Here is a 23770-nt window from a genome sequence, read left to right as displayed (position 1 = left end):
TGTGTCTCAGAGCTCCTATTTTAAATGCCGACCGGCATTAAGCCTCTGTTTTTCTTTTAAATTAATCTATTGATTCTTATAATTTTCGCTAGAGCTCATGCCATATGAGCTCTTGGCTCTTCCTACCTCGTCACAAGTGCCATATGAGCTATTGGCTCTTGTTTTATTCCTTTTTTCTCAGAAGATTTTCGACTTAGTCTCATGGTTTTTGCCACTTCATGGTGTGAAAACTGCTGCTAGAAATAGATAGGATGTAAATTCTGCCGTATTGTCTTCTAGTATATTTAAGTGTGTGCTTGCATTGTGCCTGCGTCCCCTTAAAAGTTCTGTTTCTTACGGTAATATTGGTTTGTCTTCTGTTACATATGTAGACGACGTTCTTCTTGTTGCCCGGAATCACCGTGGATTGCTTTCCAATTTTACTATCTTAACCAATGAACTATCTAAGATTGGATTGTCAGTTAATGCGTCTAAATACGAGTTTATTTGTTTTAATAGCCCTTATGCGGTTACTACATCCGTTGCTGGGACTGCAATTCTGCCATGTTCTTCAATAGTTAGATGGTTTGGTCTGTGTTTCGGTCCAACACTTTCCACTACCTTTTCATCCCTAGTGAATCAAGCCGTGAAAAACCTAGGCGTCGTTTACGGAAAAATATCCCCAAACAAAAGCCGTTACAACCGCAACGGTTTGTGCATGATTTATAACCCTTATTGCGCCCCTGTGCTTTTGTTTTTATCAGCCATGGCTCATCTGTTTCGTAAGAAAAATCGCCATACTCTACGTGCAGCTTATTTCAGATATTGCAAGTTCCTCCTTCGGCTTCCTAGATGGCACCAAGACAGAAAAATAATTGCTCGATTTGGTTTAATAGATATGGCTTCTTGGATTCGGTCTTCCAGTGATGATTTATGTAAAAAGACTATCTACTCTATTCACGTTTTCGACCATCTGCAGCCTTTTTTCCATATTGATACTGGTTAATTAGTCCATGTTGTCTTTTGTTAATTTGAATTTTTTTTCTTGCTGTTTATCGTTTTTGTTTTTGCTTATATATAATACTCCGTACTTTGTGTTTTTTTTATACTTTTACGGATAATAAAGTTCATTCATTCATTCTGCATTTTGACCAGCCGTATGGAATGCGTCTGAATCCGCGGGCTTGCTGCAGGCCCGTGATTTTATAATATACGTTTGTAGGGAGTTTTACCGACCATCTGAATTGACTACACAGCATACGGCTTGCTTGAGTGAAAACCAGCCAAAGGATGTAGATGCCATACATTTTCATAGCGTGTCTGAAATTTAACTTGAAAACTTGAGGCAGTTTTCTTGTAAAGGTGCCGAGGGCCAGACATGTAATCAAAGTGTGAATCAAGACTTCATTTTTATACTCTTCTTTTCTTTCAGCATAATCCTGTCTCACTAGCCTAGGTGTATAATAGCCTAGGCTACTTTGTCTGACCTTCAGCTAGCTGCCAAAAGTGTGGATTTTTGCTGCTCCTTTTTATTGAGCTTTGATTTCTCTTATTAAAAAAGTCTGCAACTGATTCACTTGGCTCCTTACATTTAAATCTGAGTTTTTTTTTGCTGCTAAGGTTTTTATTTATTGAATCAGAGAATGAACTACTTTATTACCTTTCATCCGTTTTAAAGCCAATCCAAAGTTTATTTTTCTATTTTCAATATTTTTTCCACCATTCCAACATGTTTCAGAATAACCCTGTATTTTTTCAAACGTGCCAGATTTGACTGAACACTAATCGCCAGAAGTTCAACTGTATGTGCACCGTTTTAACCCTGTCATGTGATCTGTCCGATCCAATCAGAAGTTTTTTGACTGCACTTAATTGTTTTGATAGTCTTTTTCTTTCAAACCGTTGTGTTGAAAATTGGTTGAGATTATTTTTTGGGTTTCGTTGGGTGTCTACCAGCCAAACAAGGGAAAAAATATTTTCACTATTTTTGTTTTCATTCCCACATGTTTCAGAATAACCTTGTATTCTTTCAAACGTGCCAGATTTGACTGAACACTAATCACCAGAAGTTCAACTCTATGTGCGCTGTGTTGATCCTGTCATGTGATCTGTCTGATCCAATCAGGAGTTTTTTGACTGTACTTAATTGTTTTGAAATTCTTTTGCTTTCAAGCCGTTGTGTTGAAAATTGGATCAGAATATTTTTTGGACTTCGTTGGGTGTATACGAGCCAAACAATGGAAAAAAATACTTCATTTTTCATTTTTCCATCATTCCCACATGTTTCAGAATAACCCTGTATTTTTTTAAACGTGCCAGATTTGATTGAACACTAAGGGCCAGAAGTTCAACTCTACGTGCCCTGTGTTAATCCTGTCATGTGATATGTCTGATCAAATCAAGAGTTTTTTGACTGCACTTAGTTGTTTTGATAGTCTTTTCCATTCAAGCCGATGTGTTGAAAATTGGTTAAGATTATTTTCTTGGACTTCATTGGGTGTGTACCAGCCGAATAAGGGAAACGGTTAAAAACGATAAAACGGAAATTCTGGTTCTTGATTAAGATTTCCAAAACAGGAATGACAGGGGACATTTTATAGGCAACGGAAGGGGCTAAGATGCCTTCAGAATGGCTTTAAAAAAAGGTAGTATGGGCTTGATATCAGAAATATATCAAGCCCATATATATATATATATATATATATATATATATATATATATACTAGCTGTTGGGGTGGTGCTTCGCGCCACCCCAACACCTAGTTGGTGGGGCGCTTCGCGCCCCCCAAGCCCCCCCGCGCGCGTAAGTCGTTACGCGCCATATTAGTTACGCGCCATTGTAGTTGTGTCCCTGTGTCCCACCTGTGAATAGAGATAGATATAAATATATGTTTTTAACTACGTAAAACATGCGAATATACAACATTCTTCGCTGTCCCATTGTCTGTGCATATAAATAGATTGTCAGGTTTACTGACTCTTGAACATGCAACATATAATTGTCCATGGGAAAAACAATCCGTATTCAGATCTATACCTCATTATTCTAATGATGTGTCCCTGTGTCCCGGTCGTCATTTATATTCCCTTTGTTCCGGTCGTCATTTGTGTCCCGGTGTCCCAGTTTGTAATTTCTCTTTGAGTGTCCCGGTCGTCATTTATATTCCCTGTGTCCCGGTGTCCCGGTCTGTAATTTCTATTCGAACAATCCCTGTGTCCCGGTTGTCATTTATATATCCCGCCTGTGCCCCCGGCGTCCCCGTTGTAGTTGTGTCCCTGTGTCCCGGTCGTCATTTATATTCCCTGTGTCCCGGTCGTGATTTGTTTCCGGGTGTCCCAGTCTGTAATTTCTCTTTGAGGTTCCCGGTCGTCACTTATATTCCCTCTGTCTCGGTCTAATGACGTCACCGTCAAAGCAAAAATGACGACAACTAATTTCATGACGTCAGTCAACACAGAAACATGACGTCACCTGATCCACAGACAGACAGACAACTTATTTTTATATATATATAGAAGATATATATATATATATATATATATATATATATATATATATATATATATATATATATATATATAGAATAAATACTTTAAGTAGTACTTGAAGTAATACTTAAGTACAATTTTGGCAAGTACTTGATATTTGATACTTAAGTAAGAATTTGGGAATTACTTATTACTTGATATTTAAGTAAAAAAACAATGAGTACTTAATACTTGATACTTAAGTAAAAATTTGGAGTACTTGTTGCAGCACTGATTCGATCCCCGCCGCAGCAAGGTTGGGCGACAAGCTTGCTACTTGTCCTTGTAAAAAACACCCAGCAACTGAACGTCGATTCGACGCCCTATGCGCCAGCAATGGCTCTGGAGGATCTTTATCCTTTTTTTTTATCCCTTCCGAAAGCGATTTTTGTGTACTTGTATATTGTCTGGTATAGCTGAATTTGCCATTCCCTCCTTCTAACCGCTTTTGTATGTTCTGGATCGAGAAAAATTTCAGCTGCAGCGTCAGTGTATATTTCTTCCAAAAATGTAATCGTCGATCTTTGGATTTCGTAATTTGGCTCATTGTTTTTCAAATCATGACTCTTGAGTTGCAGCAAAATTCTCCGGTCGCAATTTTCTCCGAATGTTTAGATTCATGTTGCCTTAGAGATTTGGGACACAAGTCCCTTTTACCGTAGAATATGCTTTAGTCATGGATTTAACTGTTGATGCTCTGTTCGATATCAAAAGGATTATGATTTCTTGAATCAACTTGTCATTGTGTAGTTTGCTAGATAACTTTTTGTTATTGAGGTATTAATGTGGAAAGTGTTGGTGATAAATCTTTTGGATTGACTGTCATTAAAGTAATTGTGCTCTCTTTCAGTATTTTTTTTTTCGTAAGCAAAAATTCAAATAGAAAGTGGTTCTCCTACAGATCTTCGGTATATTTTCGCTAACTAAGGAAAGATCTGTTTGAATTTTTATGTCTTTATAATAGTAACGATTATATTCACGACCGACAACTTTATTGTGCTTATTGTCAATGTGTGCTTCCACAGGTCGAGAATTGATAGAGAAAGTATTTCTACTTAAATTTGTTAGGCCTTTGCTAAATTGTGAATACCTCTCTGACATGAATTTTGCTGCTTTTGAGAAACAGACGAATTCATTGGCTTAATGTAGGCTTTATTTGTGTTTATTTTTGCCGAGCCTTTTCTTCGTGGATCATTGAAATTCGAGCTGGTTCTTCGACTTAAATTGAAACACGACTGCCAAACGACGAAAGGCCATTTGAAAATCTGGATGATAGTAAGGGTAAACAGAAGAACACTAGCTATTTAAAGTGGAATAAAATAAATAAAGTGGAATAATAAACAGAAGAATATTAGCTATTTAAAGTGGAATAAAAATTGAAAATATGTCGAAGCAAACTAGTCCTCCTAGTTACTTAGTTTCTAATGCGAAGGGATCCGACAGTAGGAGTGAAGAGGCCAAAATGTGGCGAAGAAAATCAGGCTTTCATTGGCCTCTCCATTCTCAGCAATTGAGCGGTTATATCGTGCTTGTATCATCTGTCATTTTTCATCATGGAACCTTAATTATGGGTACCCCTAGATGGCTGCGTAATATCCTCCACATTATTTCTGGCATAAATGAAGCCGTTTTAGTTAGTGCTATTATTGTAGCCACTGTTAGAGACCCTTGTGAACCCGCCATTAAATCTGCCAACATCGTCACAAGCTCTTCGGCTTATGGAAGGTGCCATATTTGCCAAATATCTGTGTCTGACCATCAAACAAAACATTGCAGCATTTGTAATAAATGCGTAAAAAGCTTTGATCATCACTGCAAATGGCTTAACCAGTGTGTCGGCGGTTCAAATTACAAAGCCTTTATATCGGCTGTTTTAACGTCATTTGTACATAGTTTGATTATTTGCGGCTTGTCTGTGTACGGGGTAGTGATGTATTTTCTGTGTTTCTTCAATGATGGTACGGTATATCCATGGTTACAAAGAGACACTATCGATGATGAAGAAATTAGTGTGTTTGTGGATAACCCTTGCTTAGATATCAGTTACCAGTTCTTAACCATTCCTATTAATAAATACGTATTTGTAACCATCGCGTTTGTGCACTTGATAGTAGCTCTAGTTGCAGTGTCTCTACTTGTACATTTGCTTACATTTCATGCGTATATTAATTATCTTGGAATTACCACTTATCAATATATACGAAATCAATCCAGAAATAGTAAAGATACAAGCACAAAATTGTCGAAACAGTGTCCGTGTTTTAGTTATTACTCTAAGTTGGCTTTCAATTGTCGCTCTAAAAATAACCGGGTTGAGCCAAGCACTTTAGCTGCTCTAAGGAAAATAATCCCTAAAAATCGAAAGATATTGAAGAACAAAGTTAGTCCCAAATTTGCTGTTTCTTTAATAGATCCTGATGGTAATCAGTCTAGGTTCTAAGAAGCTTTTGTGAGACAACTATATGGATTTTAGTTATGTTTTGTACTGTTATTGAAATACAATTGCCAGTTATTGTTTCATTTTTGCCCAATACATTTGGAGGAATATTGAAGAATAAGAAGCTATGGTCTTGTAGGTCATGTTGTCTTCGAGGTATTGATGTCACCATCTTTAGACTACCTTTTGTTTTTGGTACGTTTCTTCTATCTCCCAGCTAAGAGTTACATGTGATTGGTGAAAATTCTTTTCCTCCAAATTACGAAAGTAGATTTTCAGCTCAAACTTTTGTAATGTGTGAGAAGGAAAGGTAATATTATTTTTTTTTCTGAATTTTTACTGCATCGAATTGTGTTTATTTGATGGTGAGAGTATTCTTAAAAGACCAAAACACTTTTCTGTAGAACCGTTTTAAACACCTTTTTTTTCGTTTAATTGGGAACAGAAATAAATTTGTTTTTGTTAAAGTTAGTTATGTTTACTAGTTTATAAGAACTTTTAGTAAGGGAAACACTAGCCTTAATTCTTCTAAATGCCGAATTTTTCAGTTCTTAATTATCAACATTTCAGTGATAGAATAACTAACTTTCAATCAGAGGTACAATGTTGAAGAGGTATGATAGTAAGGAAGATGTTGTATTGTTTATATTACTGCTACTACTACTACTTCTCACTGCAGCACGAAGCCGGGTGAGGCCAATAAAGTTGTGTACGCTCCTTCTCCTTCCCAATCTGTTCAAAGCTTTGCTCTTTATCACCTCCCATGAAGTTCCAATTTCTTTCGGATCCGTTCTTACGACTTCTTTTCACTCCGTTCGGGAACAATCTGCTTTCTGCTCTGCTTCAACTGCCATCCTTAATCTGTAAAAATTGGCTAAATTCTTTCTTTCATTACATCCCTGGAAAGTGAGATAGAGGCACGTTTTTCATACGGCTTATTACTTGATATACGGTCCATCAATCGAGCTACTAAAACTTTATTTAGACAGTTCTAGTACAGATAGTTTCCCTTTTAATTTTAGCATAAACATTTACCATTTCTGACAAAGTAGGGCCATGGAAATTTTGGCGAGAAGTGCTCAAACCGCCTCGATATGTTCTTCCCCCAATGGGTGACGCCTCTGAATTGGCATGGAGACTTTTGAGCAAGCGTTATGGAGTACAGTTAGTCTAAACCCTAATGTTATTTAGACAGTTCTAGTACAGATAGTTTCCCTTTTAATTTTAGAGCATAAATATTTACCAAGCTTGACAAAGTAGGACCATGGGAATTTTGGCAAGAAGTGCTCAAACCGCCTCGATATTTTCTTGCCCCAATGGTTGACACCTCGTAAGCGTTATGGAGCACAGTTAGTCTACACCCCAATGTTATTTAAGCAGTTTTAGTACAGATAGTTTCCCTTTTAATTTTAGAGCATAAACATTTACCATGCCTGACAAAGTAGGACCATGGGAATTTTGGCGAGAGGTGCTCAAATCGCCTCGATATGTTCTTGCCCCAATGGTTGACGCCTCTGAATTGGCTTGGAGACTTTTGAGTAAGCGTTATGGAGCACAGTTAGTCTACACCCCCATGTTTCATGCGGTTAATTTTGTACGGGATCAAAGATATCGGTCGGACCATTTACATACATGCCCAGAAGACCACCCACTGATCGTCCAGGTATTTTTTTTTCTTTCTTTTTTGGCCAATTAATAGGGGTAGGCGTACTTTTATCTGCGGATAATCTTTGTTCCTAACATAATTTTGACTTTACCTATTTTATTCTCTGGCTAAACCTCTCTAACCTTGAATTCTAATTTAGAATACATGCTGAAATATAAGCACTTACGTTTACAATAGCATTCTTCGTGTGAGAATTCACAGGAGTTCAGTAACTGAGACTGCATGTCTTTAAAGGAAATATGTTTACAGGTCAGATCTAAGGATTTTGTGTATTTTGATTTATTCTTTTTTGTTCTCAAAATTTCCTTTATTAATTGGGGGGAGAGGCACTTCGAACACTTGTGCTAGATTGTCATCCCCTCGACCTAGACGTCTTACAAGTTCACATACTTTTTTATGGGACCTATTGTGCAGTATACCACATGAGGTAAAGTGGAGAAAACCTTTTTGATATCTAGGAAGATTACAGGGTTTGAATTACGCATGTAATTGGGTCCGTGACCAAGGGTGCACGAAACAGGGCTTATGGGGTTAATATCTCCTTTTGTTGAAGATCTAGTGTCGTTTTTATAGCACATTCCGGTTTTCTCCTGCTAGAATATTCAGCAAATCTGTGTATAAGGGGTGGGGGCACATTTCTAATGAGAGGGATAGTAAAATAAAGGATTCAAATGCCACGATTGTCAAACTGAAGCACCGCTTTTGTTTATAAATCTAAATGTTTCCTCAAGTATATTTGAGAAGCAAAGAGAAGCTGGTTGTTTTCAGCTCCCTTGTCCCCTCAGGCTCTCAGTCGGATAAAAAGATAAATTTGGGAAATACTACAATAGGAGTTCAGTAGGCATATATGCTGAGATGCATATTAAAAGAAAGTTCTTGACTTCTATTATTTTTCCAATGACATCACACGTTTTCATAAAATTTCCCTATTTTTGTGTTTTCGTCAAGCTTGCACTATCAACCCTTCTACGTATATTCTACGCATCCTGAGCTTACCGAATCCAAAAGTAGAAAATTTGTTGTGCAGCTGTAGATTGGTCCTGGATAAATCTATTTAATGGTAAAACATCTCTTATTGGTATGGCTTCAAAAAATAAAAGTTTATGCTACTATTTCTATTACAGTTTAAGTTTTTTTTAAGTTTTGATAGCTCAAGATTTTCGAGAATTATAGAGTATTTTGAGAGTTTAAACAAGGAATGATTTTTAATTTTTGGAGGTCCTTAGAATTTTGCTGCCTGAAAAGTTCTTTAGGTTCAGGGCCCCGGCGAGCTGTCACTATTGAGTGAAGTTGTTTTCCGGTTGTTATTTCTTTTGAAAAATATAATGTTATCAAATTGAAATATTGCGAAGTTGATATTACTGGTAATAACAAATGTAAAGCTGATAAAACTGAGGATGTGAAAGAAAATATTGAAGGGGAATATAAACTTCTTGAGAGGCTGTAAAGAGGGAGACTTTGAATAGATTAGGATAGAAGACCATTATGCGTATTTGTGTTGGCCTCAGGCGACTTTATGCTGCAGTGAGTTGTTATTAGTATAATAGTAAAGCCAAACTGGCCTATCGTGACAAAACAAAGAAAAGAATCTTGAAAAGAACTAATGGGTCCTTTACAATTAGGAAGAAAAAGGAGAATAATTACACCAATATTTTCCCCGTATTAAACAAGGCGTCTAAAACCATCACTACATGACCTATTTTTATATTCAAATTTCTTGTTATTCTTTCTTAATGTTGAGGACACCCTGTTGGAAAAAGGGGAAGGGCTGGTATGATAATAGCCATCTTTCATATATTCTTTCCTTTGTGCGAAGTAAGAGGTGCTTAATTCCTTTTAATTCATTTTATTTGTTTATTAATTATTACTTATTTATTATTTTTATTTAATTATTTTTTTATCGATTTATTTATGTTAATTTCTTTGTAATGTGTTTCTTCAATCTATCCTCCTTTTTCTTCCTACTGGCCCAAGATCTGTTTGTTTTCTAGACTTTCTTCTTTGTTATGTGACCGACTGCGTATGATTATGACTAGAAATCAGTCAACTGTCGTAGTAACAGTTCTCGGCTGCTGTAAATGAGCAGTGACTGCGTATAATTATGACTAGAAATCAGTCAACTGTCGTAGTAACAGTTCTCGGCTGCTGTAAATGAGCAGTGACTGCGTATAATTATGACTAGAAATCAGTCAACTGTCGTAGTAACAGTTCTCGGCTGCTGTAAATGAGCAGTGACTGCGTATAATTATGACTAGAAATCAGTCAACTGTCGTAGTAACAGTTCTCGGCTGCTGTAAATGAGCAGTGATTGCGAAATTTAATAAAGACAGTTACTAGTTCTATGAGTTGGATTTAATGTATTATCCTTTTTTGTGACTTCAGTTTTTTATTTAGTCTTTTTTTTTTTAAATAAGTTAGAGCTAATTTAATTTACTAATAAGAATTTTGCCTCCAGTTTTGTGCAAATGACCCAGAAGTGTTGGTCCAAGCAGGAAAGCTTGCAGAACCCTATTGTGTAGCGGTTGATCTCAACCTCGGATGCCCCCAAGCAATTGCCAAGCGTGGACGTTATGGGTCTTTCCTACAAGATGAATGGGAACTTATCAGAAAGATGGGTTAGTGCATAAAAGTAATTTTTTGTCTGTCTACTAAGACTTAGTTTAGAAAAACATAATAATCAAACTTGGTTATCTGATTTCCGTCTCCAAAACCAGCGTACGACTAAATCGAACTAATATAAAACACGTTGTGTTAAATGGTCTTCCAAACTAAAAGTTATAGCCCACAATGTTAAATTTGACTTTCCTGGTCGATTGTTCTGATCCGTGTTTGTCATAAAATACATCAATGAGCGATTTTAATTGTTGATATTCTAACACAGGATTTTTATTAATGATTAATTTAAAAAACTTTTTCACAAAACAAGTTACTCAAAGAAAAATGAAGAGCTTCATTAAGCCAAGAACGAGTAAAAATAAAGTCAAATAACCTTCAAAGTGTTAAACTACCACAAATCACTATCAATAAATAAAGGAAACACAAAACGAACGGAAATTACAATAAATAGCCGAGTCAAACTCAAAACGAGAAACAATTAATATGAGTAGGGCTGATAACCCCTATGCCTTCTTAAAACCAGAACACAATTTGCGCTTTACTGAAAAAAAAAAAAACAAAAAAACAAAAAAACAAGCAAAGGACCGTGAATTGTCAGTTTAATTGACATATACATTTCCTCCTTAAGGTTTTGATATGGTTCATTTATGAAAGTAAGAAAGGTGAAATCATTTCAAACGTATTTTGTTTTCAGTAAAACGCAAATTGGGAACGCAAAAACTTGTCTTGTAGAAAAGTTTTTTTAAAATTGATTTCTGTTCGTTTTTTTATTGACATAGTCTTTTTCGTGGAAAAATTAATATTGTGTATCTTTTCAGTTTTTTTCTATAAGAATCCATAGTATGGGCTGCTATTTGTATGTTGGAGAAACTTTTTCAACAATTTTTAAGCCTGACACAAACAGTATTTTTTAATTTAATTTTATAGTTTTTGAAGTTGACCCTGAAAAACAAAGCTTAATATCATTCCCCAAAAGATTCTATCTACGCTCTTTGACAACCTGGATACACTCTTTTTATTTTATTTAAATTGTAAGAGCAGAAGTAGTAATAGTAGTATCCCCAAAAGTTTCAACTTAATACCCCCAGTTGATATATTCTCGATATATTCCTGAGGTGTTTTATTGATAGCCATAAACACAATGCCTTTTGATTTACTTTAAAGCAATATTTAGTTTTAAAGCATAATGGGCTAATTGCATAATTGTGAAGGGTAGACGTGCCTAATATCCCTAAAGATATAGTTGCTGGACCGTTCTACTGTGCTACTGGATGAATTTGGAAAATGAATGGGCTTGACAGAAGGGCTTTTGCCTTCCAATCCCACTTCATATATCTAGTAAAAACATTTTAAACAAGTAAAAACAAAGTGAAAATATTTAAAATGTATTTTGTTTTCTGTAAAGTGCAAATTTATGTTCTCGTCTTTAGAAGGCATGGCATGGGGGTTGTCACCCCTACGCCTGTTAATTTTTACTCGTTTTGAGTTTGACTAGGTTATCTATTGTATGATTTAAATAAACAGATAGGTTTAAAATGTATTAACTTTTTTAACTTTAATAAATTAAAAATTATTTTTATTAATTTTAAGGAATATATATTGATATATGTTTACTAAACTGACAATCCATAATCATTTTTTTTTCAGAAAAGTGCAAATTATGTTCTGGGCTTGATAAGGTATGGAGGTTGTCAAAGACATAATTTCCAGACCTTTCAACTACACTGAACAAAATGGCTATCTTAAAATTTTGATTCGATGTGTTTTGGGAAATGATGGGCGTGGAAGGGGGATTGTTGCCCTCAAACTCTCCTGACTCACAAAAAGAGCACTAGCCCCTTCGATTTCCAATCGAATGAGCCTTTTTCGAAGTTTCTACGACAACAAATTGCCATCTCAAAATTTCTGTCAGATGCATTTTGGGAAAATACGAGGTTTTGGGGGAGGTATTTACCCTTCGATCGCTCTGATTCTTAAAAAGGACCCTACAACTTCTGATTACCAATCCAACGAGCCCCCTCCGAAGTTTATTGGATCACCCCTACTATACATATATAGTATAGCTTCTATACACATGTATAGTATAGCCTCTTTTTACCTATCCCGAGTGTGTATAACGCTTACACCTTCCTACAGTTAGCTGGTTATATACTCCCTCCCTCCCTCTGCTTACCTCACCTATTGGTTATATACTCCCTCCCTCCATCTTCTAACCTATCCCGAGTGTGTATTAGCGCTTACTCCTTCATACAGTTAGCTGGTTATATACTCCCTCCCACCCTCTTCCTACCTTACCAATTGGTTATATACTACTCCCTCTCTCCATCTTCTACCTATCCCAAGTGTGTAATAACGCTTACACCTTCCTACGGTTAGCTGGTTATATGCTCCTTCCCTCCCTCCCTCTTCTTACCTATCCCGAGTGTGTATTAACGCTTACACCTTCATACAGTTAGCTGGTTATATACTCCCTTCTTCCCTCTTCATACCTTACCTGTTGGTTATATGCTCCCTCCCTCCCTCTTCTTACCTATCCCGAGTGTGTATTAACGCTTACACCTTCCTACAGTTAGCTGGTTATATACTCCCTTCTTCCCTCTTCATACCTTACCTGTTGGTTATATGCTCCCTCCCTCCCTCTTCTTACCTATCCCAAGTGTTTATTGACGCTTACACCTTCCTATAGTTAGCTGGTTATATACTCCCTTCTTCCCTCTTCATACCTTGCCTGTTGGTTATAAGCTCCCCCCTCCCTCTTCTTACCTATCCCGGGTGTTTATTGACGCTTACACCTTCCTACAGTTAGCTGGTTATATACTCCCTTCCTCCCTCTTCTTACCTTACCTATTGGTTATATGCTCCCTCCCTCCCTCTTCTTACCTGTCCCGAGTGTGTATTAACGCTTACACCTTCCTACAGTTAGCTGGTTATATACTCTCTTCCTCCCTCTTCTTACCTTACCTATTGGTTATATACTCCCTCAACCCCTCTTCATACCTCCCGAGTGTGTTTTATGGCTTACACTTTCCTACAGTTAGCTGGTTATATACTCCCTCCCTCCCTTTTCTTACCTATCCTGAGTAAGTATTAACGCTTACATCTTGCTACAGTCAGCTGGTTATATACTCCCTCCTCCCTCTTCTTACCTTACTTATTGGTTATGTACTCCATCCCTCCCTCTTCTTACCTATTCCAATTGTGTATTGACGCTAATACCTTCCTACAGTCAGCTGGTTATATACTCCCCCTCCCTCTTCTTACCTATCCTGGGTATGCATTAACGCTTACACCTCCCTACAGTCAGCTGGTTGTATACTCCCTCCCTCCTCTTCTTACCTTACCTATTGGTTCTGTACTCCCTCCCTCCCTCTTATTACCTATCCCGAATGTGTATTAGCGCTTACACCTTCCTAAACTTAGCTGGTTATATACTCCCTCTTCTTACCTATCCCGAGTATGTATTAACGCTTACACCTTCTACAGTTAGCTGGTTATATTCTCTTTCCTCCATGTTCTTACCTTACCTATTGGTTATATATTCCCTCCTATAAGAACTATAAGAATAAACCTTGCGATTCAAGCAACGGAGCCAAAAAGAAGGTCTCTCTCTTCTATTTGTTTGTCGGGCTTGCTTGCGTAGACTCTTCAACCGTTGACGGCTTAGCTTGTAATCAAGGGTATATACAAGACAAATATAATATGGGGGAGGGGGTGTTCGAAAAATATAAAACAATATGAATATATGAAGAACACCATAGAGCTGTAAACGCTTTGAGTTTTCTCAGGAGCCTATTCTCAAAGTGTTTTTCTGGTGTTAATTAAATAAAAACTAAAGAAGAAAATCAATAATAGGCTATTTGGTTGATAGAATATTTTCATTTGTTAGTGTCATATATCATGAGGTTTCAAAAACTACACAAATAAATATAACTCAAAATGAACATTTCAACTTTGATAAGGTGACGTAAATAAAAAATAGATAAAAGTAAATATTTCCAGGTTCTATTATTACATGGATTTGCTTTATATGAGAAGGGCAGATTTCCGAAATAATTGCTCACTTTCCTCTATTACTGACTTGTCAAGATTACATCATTTACTCTTTTCTAATTAATATTTAGTCTTGGACATCGGAAGCGGGAAGGAGCCTTCAGGCCAGTTTCCCCTGGAACGTTAAGATTTTTCAAAGTAGCTTCTCATTCCTAGTTGAGTTCCCCTCTGAGTAAAATCCTCTATAGGGGTCTGGTCCTACTTGGGGAATTATTTTTTTTTTTACTTATAGCAAAACTACACTCTAAAGTGTGATTCGTATACATTAGTAAAATTAATCATAAAAAACAGGAATTGCAATAAAATTGAATATAGATATTGAAAGCTTCCTCCACACTCGGTACAATTTTCGTCACACTTAGCACACTTCCACCATGTTTGGCATGTTTCACTTGGTTTACATGTTTTCTGATAGTGGGCGCTTCCTTGTAAATTAAATATAAAAACCTGTTTTTTTTTTAACAGAAAGTTACCTTACTCTTTACGCTAAAGCTATCAGTACTTTTAAAAAAGCTTCCTGTTCTAATTAAACGACCACTGTTTTCAGTAGCCGTTCTTAAAAATGGGAAAACATTCAAACTGTAGCTAATTGTAGAAAAAGCCTAGACAGATAGTCTAATTAAGTGGGCGTCAAGTCATGGTTTATTTTACCCCCTTCATTGCCGTCGTTACCATCTTCCAGTAATTTTTTTTTTTTTTTCGTTCATTTTCAAATAATTCAGGTAAATCCCTCTCTGTAAAATTTCTTCCGGACGATTCATCCAGAAAATTATCCTTGGAATACTTTCATTTGAAAAAGACTTAAATCTCTAATAGGTTTCTCGATCACTCCGGATGTCTCCTTCCGTAGAAATTTTTTCCTGAAATCAAAACACGCTGAAAATAGCCCGCGGATAATTCCCCTGGAATAATTCCACATGCAAAATTGAGTTTGCAAAGATAATTTAAGACAATTAACAAGAATATCGTATAGGAATTCTGTCAAATACCCCAAGTCTCAAATTTTCCCTGGAATTTGTTACCCTCCCCTGGAAATTTCCCTCCCAAAGATTCACTCAATGGAAATCCACCCCAAGCACAAATCCTCCCCCCAAAAATAACTGTATACTTTCCAATAACAATTATATACGTAAACAATGAGCAAATTTCATAACTTACAGGCCTCTCCCCGCGGACTGGAGGGGGGGGTCATTTTTACCCCTAAAGACATAGTTATTTGATCTTTCGACTATCCTGAACAAAATGGTCATCTCAAAATTTTGCTGAGATAACTTTGGGAAATAAATGGGCGTGGGAGGGGGTCAGATGCCCTCCAATCTTTTTGTCACTTAAAAACGACACTCAGTGTTTTAAATTGTGTTCGGATGCGCCCTCTCCCGACCTTCTAGGACCATTATTTCAAAATCATCACCCCTGGGGAAAAAACAACAACAAATAAACACGCATCCGTGGTCTTTCTTCTGGCAAAAATAGCAAAATTCCTCATTGTCGTATATAGGAGCTTGAAACCTTTACAACACGGTTCTCGGGTACGCGAAATCTGATAGCGTGATTTTCATCAAGATTTCTTGAATTTTTAGGGATGTTTCCCCTCTGTTTCAAAAATCAGGCAAATTTTCTCAAGTTCGTCAATTATAATGGGCAACACTGGACTTGATGAATCTTATATATTTGGAATCAGTATAATAAGCTGATTCTTTTTATGTATCTGTTGGTGTCAAAATTCCGTTTTTTAGCGTTTTGGTTACTATTAACCCAAGTCGCTCATTACACCGAACTTATCACGAACTGTTTGAAAATTAATCTTATGAAAATTTTAATTTTAAATTAACGATGTGATGAATACTAATTTTCGAAGTTACAAATGAACTTTCTCTGAATGAGCAATACTAATGAAAAACAAAACTGATAAGAATAAATTTAGTCAATCAGTATTGAATAAACATTAAGCCTCATTAGTGCTGCTGTCTAGTGCGTGGATCTAATGCCTTCCCTTAAATGAAAACTCCCTGTGAGACTCGAAAATATTTAAAAGCCGTCCTAGCCGAGTGGCTAGCGCGTTTTCTCTGTGAGGAAAGGGGTCCGGTTCTGGTGTTGCTGGTTATTTGGTTTGAACGGCAGTTAGTGGCGTGACTATAAGCTCAGCCAGAGTCAACTGAACACTAGATGGGTACCTTAACATCATCTGGGAAAGGTAAAGAGGAAGGGTGTACGAAACCACAGGATGGCTGCCCCCCCCCCTATTGCACTTCCTATCTGAAGGGCTGTGAAACTGAGGTCAGCACCGCCAGTTGAGATTGTAAAATATAATGACGTATTCTTTACCCTACCTTTACCTTATTAATAGTCAGTTCAACACTTCATAAAAAGGTGACTGACTAAGCGGTACTGCTGAATGCAAATCTCTGCATATAAATTGATTGTCCTATCTCAATGTGTTCAAATATTAGCTTTATTTTGAAAAAAATGCTTTATTTGTAAAAATTGCGAAGAAGGTGGCAGTCTACTGGAAAAAAGTTCGTCAAAAACCAGTATTCCTAAAAAATAAATGCCTCCACTGAGGATTGAACTCAGGACCCCTGGTTTACAAGACCAGTGCTCTGCCACTGAGCTATAGAGGCTTGTCGATGACGCACATCTACCAGGTTGCTTTTAATTTTGCTGTTGTATGTGTGGTATCTTCTAAAGATGATATTCGGTTATTTATACGTTAAAACAAGAAGTTTTCTTATAAAGCTTTTTTTTTTAATGAGAAGTGATTTAATTGAAAAGGTCAGTATATACTTGACTCATAACTGACACAGGAACAAGCTGAGCACACTAGTTACTGCTCGATCCCTTCTATATGCTCCTTCATGTATAGCTCAAGGAATAATTAAAAACTAAAAGAATATACTAAGTAATTTGACAGAGTTTGCGTCACAAAGATGCGATTGTGACAGAGTTTGACTCTGTCACAACTTTACTTTTTAAAACAATGATAAAAAACTTTAGCGTAAAGAGCGAGGCGTTGCGGAGGGGAAAACCTCTTTCATATACGGAGTATTTCTGTTCGTTATAAGTTTTAATGCCGCTTCTTACTTGCAGTTAAAAAAAACTTGGTTTTCCTATTTAATTTCTGAACGTTTTTGGATTAATGCATGTTTTGATTTTGGCTCACCGCACACGAATAACAAAACGTAATTTGCATATTAATTTTTTTTGCTGAATGGTTTTCTCACAGTTTTGATCCAATAATTTTGCTAAAAAAGGGGGTAGGGAAGAAGGCGTAGCTGCCCCCCAATTTTTGGTTACTTAAAAATGCAACTAGATTTTTTTATTTTTTGTATCAACATTTTTGTTAGTAATAAACATACGTACCTTATGAATTAACTTACGTAACGAACTTCTATATTTGTATATTTTTATTAGTTATATGAGGGGGTTTGCCCCCTCGTCAATACCTTGTTCTTTATACTAAAGCTTGAATTTATCCCAAATCTTTAATAATAACCCCTGAATCATAAAGGCCGTAGAATAAATAGTTGAAATTATTAAAAATACTTTAACGTAAAGAGCAAGGTATTGTGGAGGAGACGAACCCCCTTATATGCGTAATATTTTATGTTTGTTTTAAGTTTTAATGCTACTCATTACTTCCCGGTGAAATTTTTTTTATCTATTTTCACATTGTTTTTTTAAACAATGCTAGAAAACTCTGCACCCCCTTCATGAAAATTCTCTTCCCTCACGATAAATTCCCCCATGGACAGATCCTTCCACGTAACCGCCTCCTCGACCCACTCCCACCCTAACGCGAAAAAGTCCCCCTGAAAACGTCTGTACACTTTATTATGACCATTACTGTATGAAAACAATGGTCGAAGTTTGTAACTTGCAGCCCCTCCCCCGGGGACCGTGGGGGATTAAGTCGTCCCCAGAGACATAGTTATTAGGTTTTGACCAAGTTGAACAGAATGGCAATCTCAAAATTTTGATCCAGTGACTTTAGGAAAAAATAAGCGTGGGAGAGGGACTAGTTGCCCTCCAATTTTTTTCGTCATTTATAAAGGGCACTAGAAATTTTAATTTCCGTTGGAATGGGCACTCTTGCGACATTCTAGGACCAATGGGTGGATACGATCATGCCTGGGAAAAAAACAACAACAAATATACACGTATCCGTGATCTGTCTTCTGGGAAAAAAAATACTAAATTCCACATTTTTGCAGAAAGGAGCCAGAAACTTTCACAGCAGGGTTCTTTGATACGCTGGATCTGATGGTGTGATTTTTGTTAAGACTCTGTGACTTTTAGGGAATGTTTTCCCCAATTTTCTAAATTAAGGCAAATTTTCTCAGGCTCGTAACTTTTGATGGGTAAGACCAATCTTGAAACTTATATATTTAAAATCAGCATTAAAATACGATTCTTTTGATGTAACTATTGATATCAAAATTCCGTTTTTTAGAGTTTCGGTTACTATTGAGCCGAGTCGCTCCTTACTACAGTTCGTTACCACCAACTGTTTGATGGTAAATTGTAAATTAATAAGTAAATTGTAAATTAGTAACTACTAATTAGTAAATTGTATGTTTCTTTTAAAATACTAAGCTTATAGCTGCCCTCATTTATGACAAGTTATCCTGGTAGGATGAATGATTGTTTTTACTCGCATAAAACGTAAGTTAATAGAAATAATAAAAAATGTCGTAAAACGAAAAAAGTCTGTTGAATTTTAAATATTTAATTTTTTATCTTTGTTTTACTTATTTCATTTCTTATTTGTTTTTAGTTACATTTAATAAAAGTTTATGAAAATCACTTTGTACTCAGAGGCGTAATTTGCTATGGGACAGGGGGGCAACTGCCCTCTCCAGACCCAAGTTTTCCCCCCAGACTTTATTTTGTCCCCCCTGCTGAAATTTAGTTTTGGCAAAAAAAATCTTGTCAGGACTAAAATAAGCCTGCTTAACTCAGTATTCATAGAAAACGGCCAGTTTTCTATAGTATATATTTGGCTTTATGGTAGTACATGGCTCATTTTTCAGTTTTCACTGTAATTTTCACTTGATTTGGGAAGATTGCATCCAGCTCCCCCCCCCCCAAGGAATTCTACGAAAGTATGCCTCTGTTGGGTCTTCGTAGATAACTTCGAAGACCACACTGCCTTTCCATGACGAAAGTATAACAGTTCAAAATAGGGATGAAATCTTTTAATCGAGAGTGAACAGATGTAAAATTTTTAACTGGATATTTCGAACACATATACATTGTTCATCATCTGAAGTAAAACTCTTAAGTTTTACTGCTGTCGATGAACACCGTATATGCGTTAGAAATATCCAGTTAAAAATTTATATCTGTTCACTGTTGATTAAAAGGTTTCTTCTCTATTTTTAACATTTATTATTTTGCTGGGTTTTCTTTTCCGTCTAAAATCATGCTCATCATTTTCAACATCTGATTGCTATCTTTTTATTCAGCATATTTCGAAAATTTATTTACCGCGCTATCAGGAAATTTAGACTTATTATTTTCTAGTTATTTTAATGTCTTCTTTAACTTCTGTAATTTTAACTAAATTACATGAAAAAAAAACTTGTGACTGCTCTCACTTATTCTTATTTTCATTAAACTAAATGAAATAAAAAGCTAATAACTGCTTTCATTTGTTAAATGTGTCATTTATTATAATTCTCGTTAAATCAAATGAAATAAAAAGCTTATAAATGCTCGCAAATACAAGTGATTGTGCTAAGATAAATTAGATTCAAACAAAAGAGTTAGTTAAAAAAAGACGTTTGTCGTAAAATGGGAACGTAATTAATGAATTCTAAATATTTTTGTAGAAGCCAAGCTTGATAGTTTCATACTGAATGGTACTTAAATACATTCTGTAAATTAAAACTCTCATAAAATGCAAAATCATGCACGTTACACCATATGATGCACGTTGCACCATAAAAAGTACGTTGCATCATATGATTCGAAAATTATAGTTTAAACCAGGTTGAAACCCTGGGATTGAAATTACACTTGAAAATCAATTAATCATCTTTGTCACCTTATTTTATTTTATTTTTTTTGTGTGTGTGGAGTTTGTTTTAGGAGTTTGCTTGTAAAGGTTTTGTTTGTTTTATCTTCTATGTCGCTTTACTTTTTTGCTTTATCATCTTTGTCACTTTGCTTATTCTCTGTTTTCTGGAGGTAATTCGGGTAGCTTATGCCTAAAACTAGCATGAGTACTTTAAATGTGGCATACTAGGGTTCTTTAATAATAAGTATGTTTGAGTTATGTCGGGACTTGTATTCTGAAGCTATGGGCCAGGCTGCCACATCAACAAGTTTTACAGAAGTGAGTTTTGGCTCAAAACAGTGTGAAAAGATTGTGATTTTTGGGTTTAAAATATGGCAACATTGGTAATACAACCTCTATTGCTGTCAGCTCTAGTTTTTAGTCAAAATTGCAGGGATATGGTCCCGAGGAGTCACTTTCTCTCAGAAATCGCGTACACCAGGTGCCGCGTTCCAAGTGTAGTGGAAGTGTCCTAAGTGTGGTGAAACTGTGCTGCACATATGGCGTTCCGAGATGTACATCAAGTGGCAGAAAATCGCCGCTCACTCGTATTCAGGAGGTGGCATCAGACAGCTTTTAAAACGGGTAAATAAACAGCTTTAAAATCGGAAATACAAGGTTTTATTTTAAAATTTTAACAGTGAGATTTCTTCAAGGGGTTCCCATATTCAGAAATTGCCTACACCAGGTACTGCGTTCCAAACTTTGCAGAAATATGTGACATGCATGGCGTTCCGATATATGCACCAGGTGGTAGTAAGTCAGTGCCCTCTTGTATGCTTCAAAATATGCTGTTTTCAAATATTTGAAATTGAACATTATTTGACTATTGGATGAACTAGTTCAAAGTATTAATGGATTTTCTGTACCTTGAGCGAATAATTTAATTTTTTTTTTCAGTTGAAATGGCTTCAAAAGAATTGAAAGTTCCAATCACATGCAAGATAAGAGTTTTCCCTGATGTTGAAAAAACTATTGCCTACGCCAAAATGATTGAAAGAGCCGGCTGCTACGCCTTAACTGTACATGGAAGAACCAGGGAACAGAAGGGACGGGATACAGGCCTCGCTGACTGGGAACAAATCAAAGCAGTCAAGTAATTTTTTCGATTTCTGAGTCTTTTGGTGAATGTAATATTTTTTTTAACACAAAGTAAATTTTGTATTAAAATGATTACAAAGCTTGAGAAAATGCCAAGTGTCGCTAAAAGCTAAATGGCATTAATGGTTTTATGAACGACACTAGTGGCAGTTTAAACTCTTATACTACAGTTCATGGTAACGAACCTAGTAAGGAGTGACCCGGCTCAATAATAACCGAAACTCTAAAAACAGAATTTTGATACCAATAGTTATATTAAAAGAATTGCTTTTTAATGCTGATTTTAAATATATAAGTTTCATTAAGTTTAGTCTTACCCGTCAAAAGTTACGAGCCTGAGAAAATTTGCCTTATTTTAGAAAATAGGAGGAAACACCCCCTAAAAGTCATACAATCTTGAAGATAAATTACACCATCAGATTCAGCGTATCAGAGAACCCTAACGTAGAAGTTTCTAGCTCCTATATACAATAATGTGGAATTTCGTATTTTCTGCCAGAAGAAAGACCACGGATGCGTCATTTACCCATACTCTAAAACAAATTATGAATTATCTATGATAAATAAAGTCCTTAAAGTTTATGTTCACTCTAGATCTTGCGACAAGCCTTATGCAGTAACTTACACTGAAGGGTGATGTTGTTTATATTGTTGTTGTGGTATTTGTGACAAGCTGTGATATACAGTAGGTGGGACATTTAAAGTCCTTAAGGTTTATTTTCTTTCTTGATTTTGCGATAAGCCTTTAGCTGTAACTTATACTAAAAGGGTAAGATACTTGTATTATTAATGTGATATTTGCAACAGTAGTTTCTGCATGCTCATTCTCGATTTTGTAAGAAGTCTATTGTTGTAACTTAACTAAAATGTGACGGTACTTACATTCTTGAATTCAAGAATTTCAGATCTGTCTATCCATCGAGTCAGAATTATGATATTACTTAAAATTTTTCTTAGAGAATGATCTAAACTGACTTAAAAAATCGGAAAATTTGTTATTTCAATAATTTTTACCTTTGTTTTGCAATCTGAAAAAGTTGCTGAGCAAATTTTTTTTTTTTTTTTTTTTTTTTTTTTTTTTTTTTTTTTTTTTTTTTTTTATGTAATTTGTTGATGGATGAAGCTGATTCTTAGCTGCCAAATGATAGCAAGTCTTCTGACGTCTTCTAAAGATTAACATTAACGTCTTTGATGATGATAATGTTGAGCATTTAATATATATATATATGCTAGCTGTTGGGGTGGCGCTTCCCGCCACCCCAACACCTAGTTGGTGGGGGCGATTCGCGCCCCCCAAGCCCCCCCGCGCGCGTAAGTAGTTACGCGCCATATTAGTTACGCGCCATTGTAGTTGTGTCCCTGTGTCCCACCTGTGAATATAGATAGATATATATATATATGTTTTTAACTACGTAAAACTTGCGAATATACAACATTCTTCGCTGTCCCATTGTCTGTGCATATAAATAGATTATCAGGTTTACCGACTCTTGAACATGCAACATATAATTGTCCATGGGAAAACAATCCGTATTCAGATCTATACCTCATGATTCCTTGTGTCCCGGTGTCCCGGTCGTCATTCGTGTCCCGGTGTCCCGGTCTGTATATACATTCGTTTTTGAATTGGTCTTTTCTTAGTTTTTAGTTTTTTACCTTTTTTTAGTTTTTTTAGTTATACCTCATGATTCTAATGATTGCCCTTGAGCTTTGTTGATGGTGATTGCTAATCGAACATTCCCTGTGTCCCCGTCGTCATTTATATATCCCCCTGTGTCCCCCGGTGTCCCCGTTGTAGTTGTGTCCCTGTGTCCCGGTCGTCATCCCTGTGTCCCGGTCGTCATTTGTGTCCCGGTCTGTATATACATTCGTTTTTGAATTGGTATATGATGAAATAAATTTTTATGTTTTTCCCTTTTTTTTCTTTTTAGCTTTTTTTTGGTTTTTACTTTTTTTAGTTTTTTTTTAGTTTTTTTTTTCTTTTAGTTTTTTTGTAGTTGTTACCTTTTTAGTTTTTCTTATTTTTATTTTTTTTTGTTTTGTTTTTCTCCTTTATTTTTCAATTTTTTTTCCTTTTTTTATTTTTATTTCTTTTTTAGTTTTTTTAGTTTTTTAGCTTTTTTAGTTTTTTTATTAGTTTTTAGTTTTTTTTTTGTTTTTTTTGTAGTTTTTACCTTTTTTTAGTTTTTTAGTTTTTTTTTACTTATGTCCTGGTCGTCATTTATGCTCCCTGTGTCCCGGTCGTCATTTGTGTCCCGGTGCTTTGTTGATGGTGATTGCTAATCGAACATTCCTTGTGTCCCGGTCGCTTTCTCTTTGAGTTTCCCGGTCGTCA

At 36.0% G+C, this 23770-nt stretch overlaps 2 protein-coding genes and 1 non-coding gene across 4 annotated transcripts in view; 2 read left to right on the top strand and 1 right to left on the bottom strand.

Annotated features, from left to right (window-relative positions):
• The window catches only part of LOC136026321 (tRNA-dihydrouridine(16/17) synthase [NAD(P)(+)]-like), a 72086-nt gene that overhangs the window by 18694 nt on the left and 29622 nt on the right, over nt 1–23770 (top strand). Inside the window, exons 2-5 of one of the 2 annotated variants that reach the window (XM_065702753.1) lie at nt 6084–6254; nt 7358–7607; nt 10066–10225; nt 21235–21430. In XM_065702753.1, the coding sequence (XP_065558825.1) occupies nt 7374–7607; nt 10066–10225; nt 21235–21430 (590 nt within the window). In that variant the 5' untranslated portion in view covers nt 6084–6254; nt 7358–7373. The remainder of the gene's footprint in view (nt 1–6083; nt 6255–7357; nt 7608–10065; nt 10226–21234; nt 21431–23770) is intronic. The other variant, XM_065702747.1, reaches the window with a different exon arrangement.
• On the top strand, nt 3637–6051 carry LOC136038920 (palmitoyltransferase ZDHHC1-like). The gene has a single exon (XM_065722464.1). The coding sequence runs from the start codon at nt 4892–4894 to the stop codon at nt 5945–5947; it is 1056 nt and encodes a 351-aa protein (XP_065578536.1). The 5' UTR covers nt 3637–4891; the 3' UTR covers nt 5948–6051.
• Trnat-ugu (transfer RNA threonine (anticodon UGU)) lies at nt 16826–16897 on the bottom strand. Its single transcript has one exon. It is a non-coding gene; the product is annotated as a tRNA-Thr (tRNA).

This window comes from Artemia franciscana, chromosome 1, assembly GCF_032884065.1.
Source record: "Artemia franciscana chromosome 1, ASM3288406v1, whole genome shotgun sequence".
Taxonomy (NCBI): Eukaryota; Metazoa; Arthropoda; class Branchiopoda; order Anostraca; family Artemiidae; genus Artemia; species Artemia franciscana.
Note: the sequence above shows the minus strand (reverse complement) of the source record. Positions and strands in the feature narration are given on the sequence as shown.

Bases quoted from the DNA above. Each gene is read 5' to 3' on its own strand.
- LOC136038920 (XM_065722464.1), top strand. From the start codon at position 4,892: ATGTCGAAGCAAACTAGTCCTCCTAGTTACTTAGTTTCTAATGCGAAG.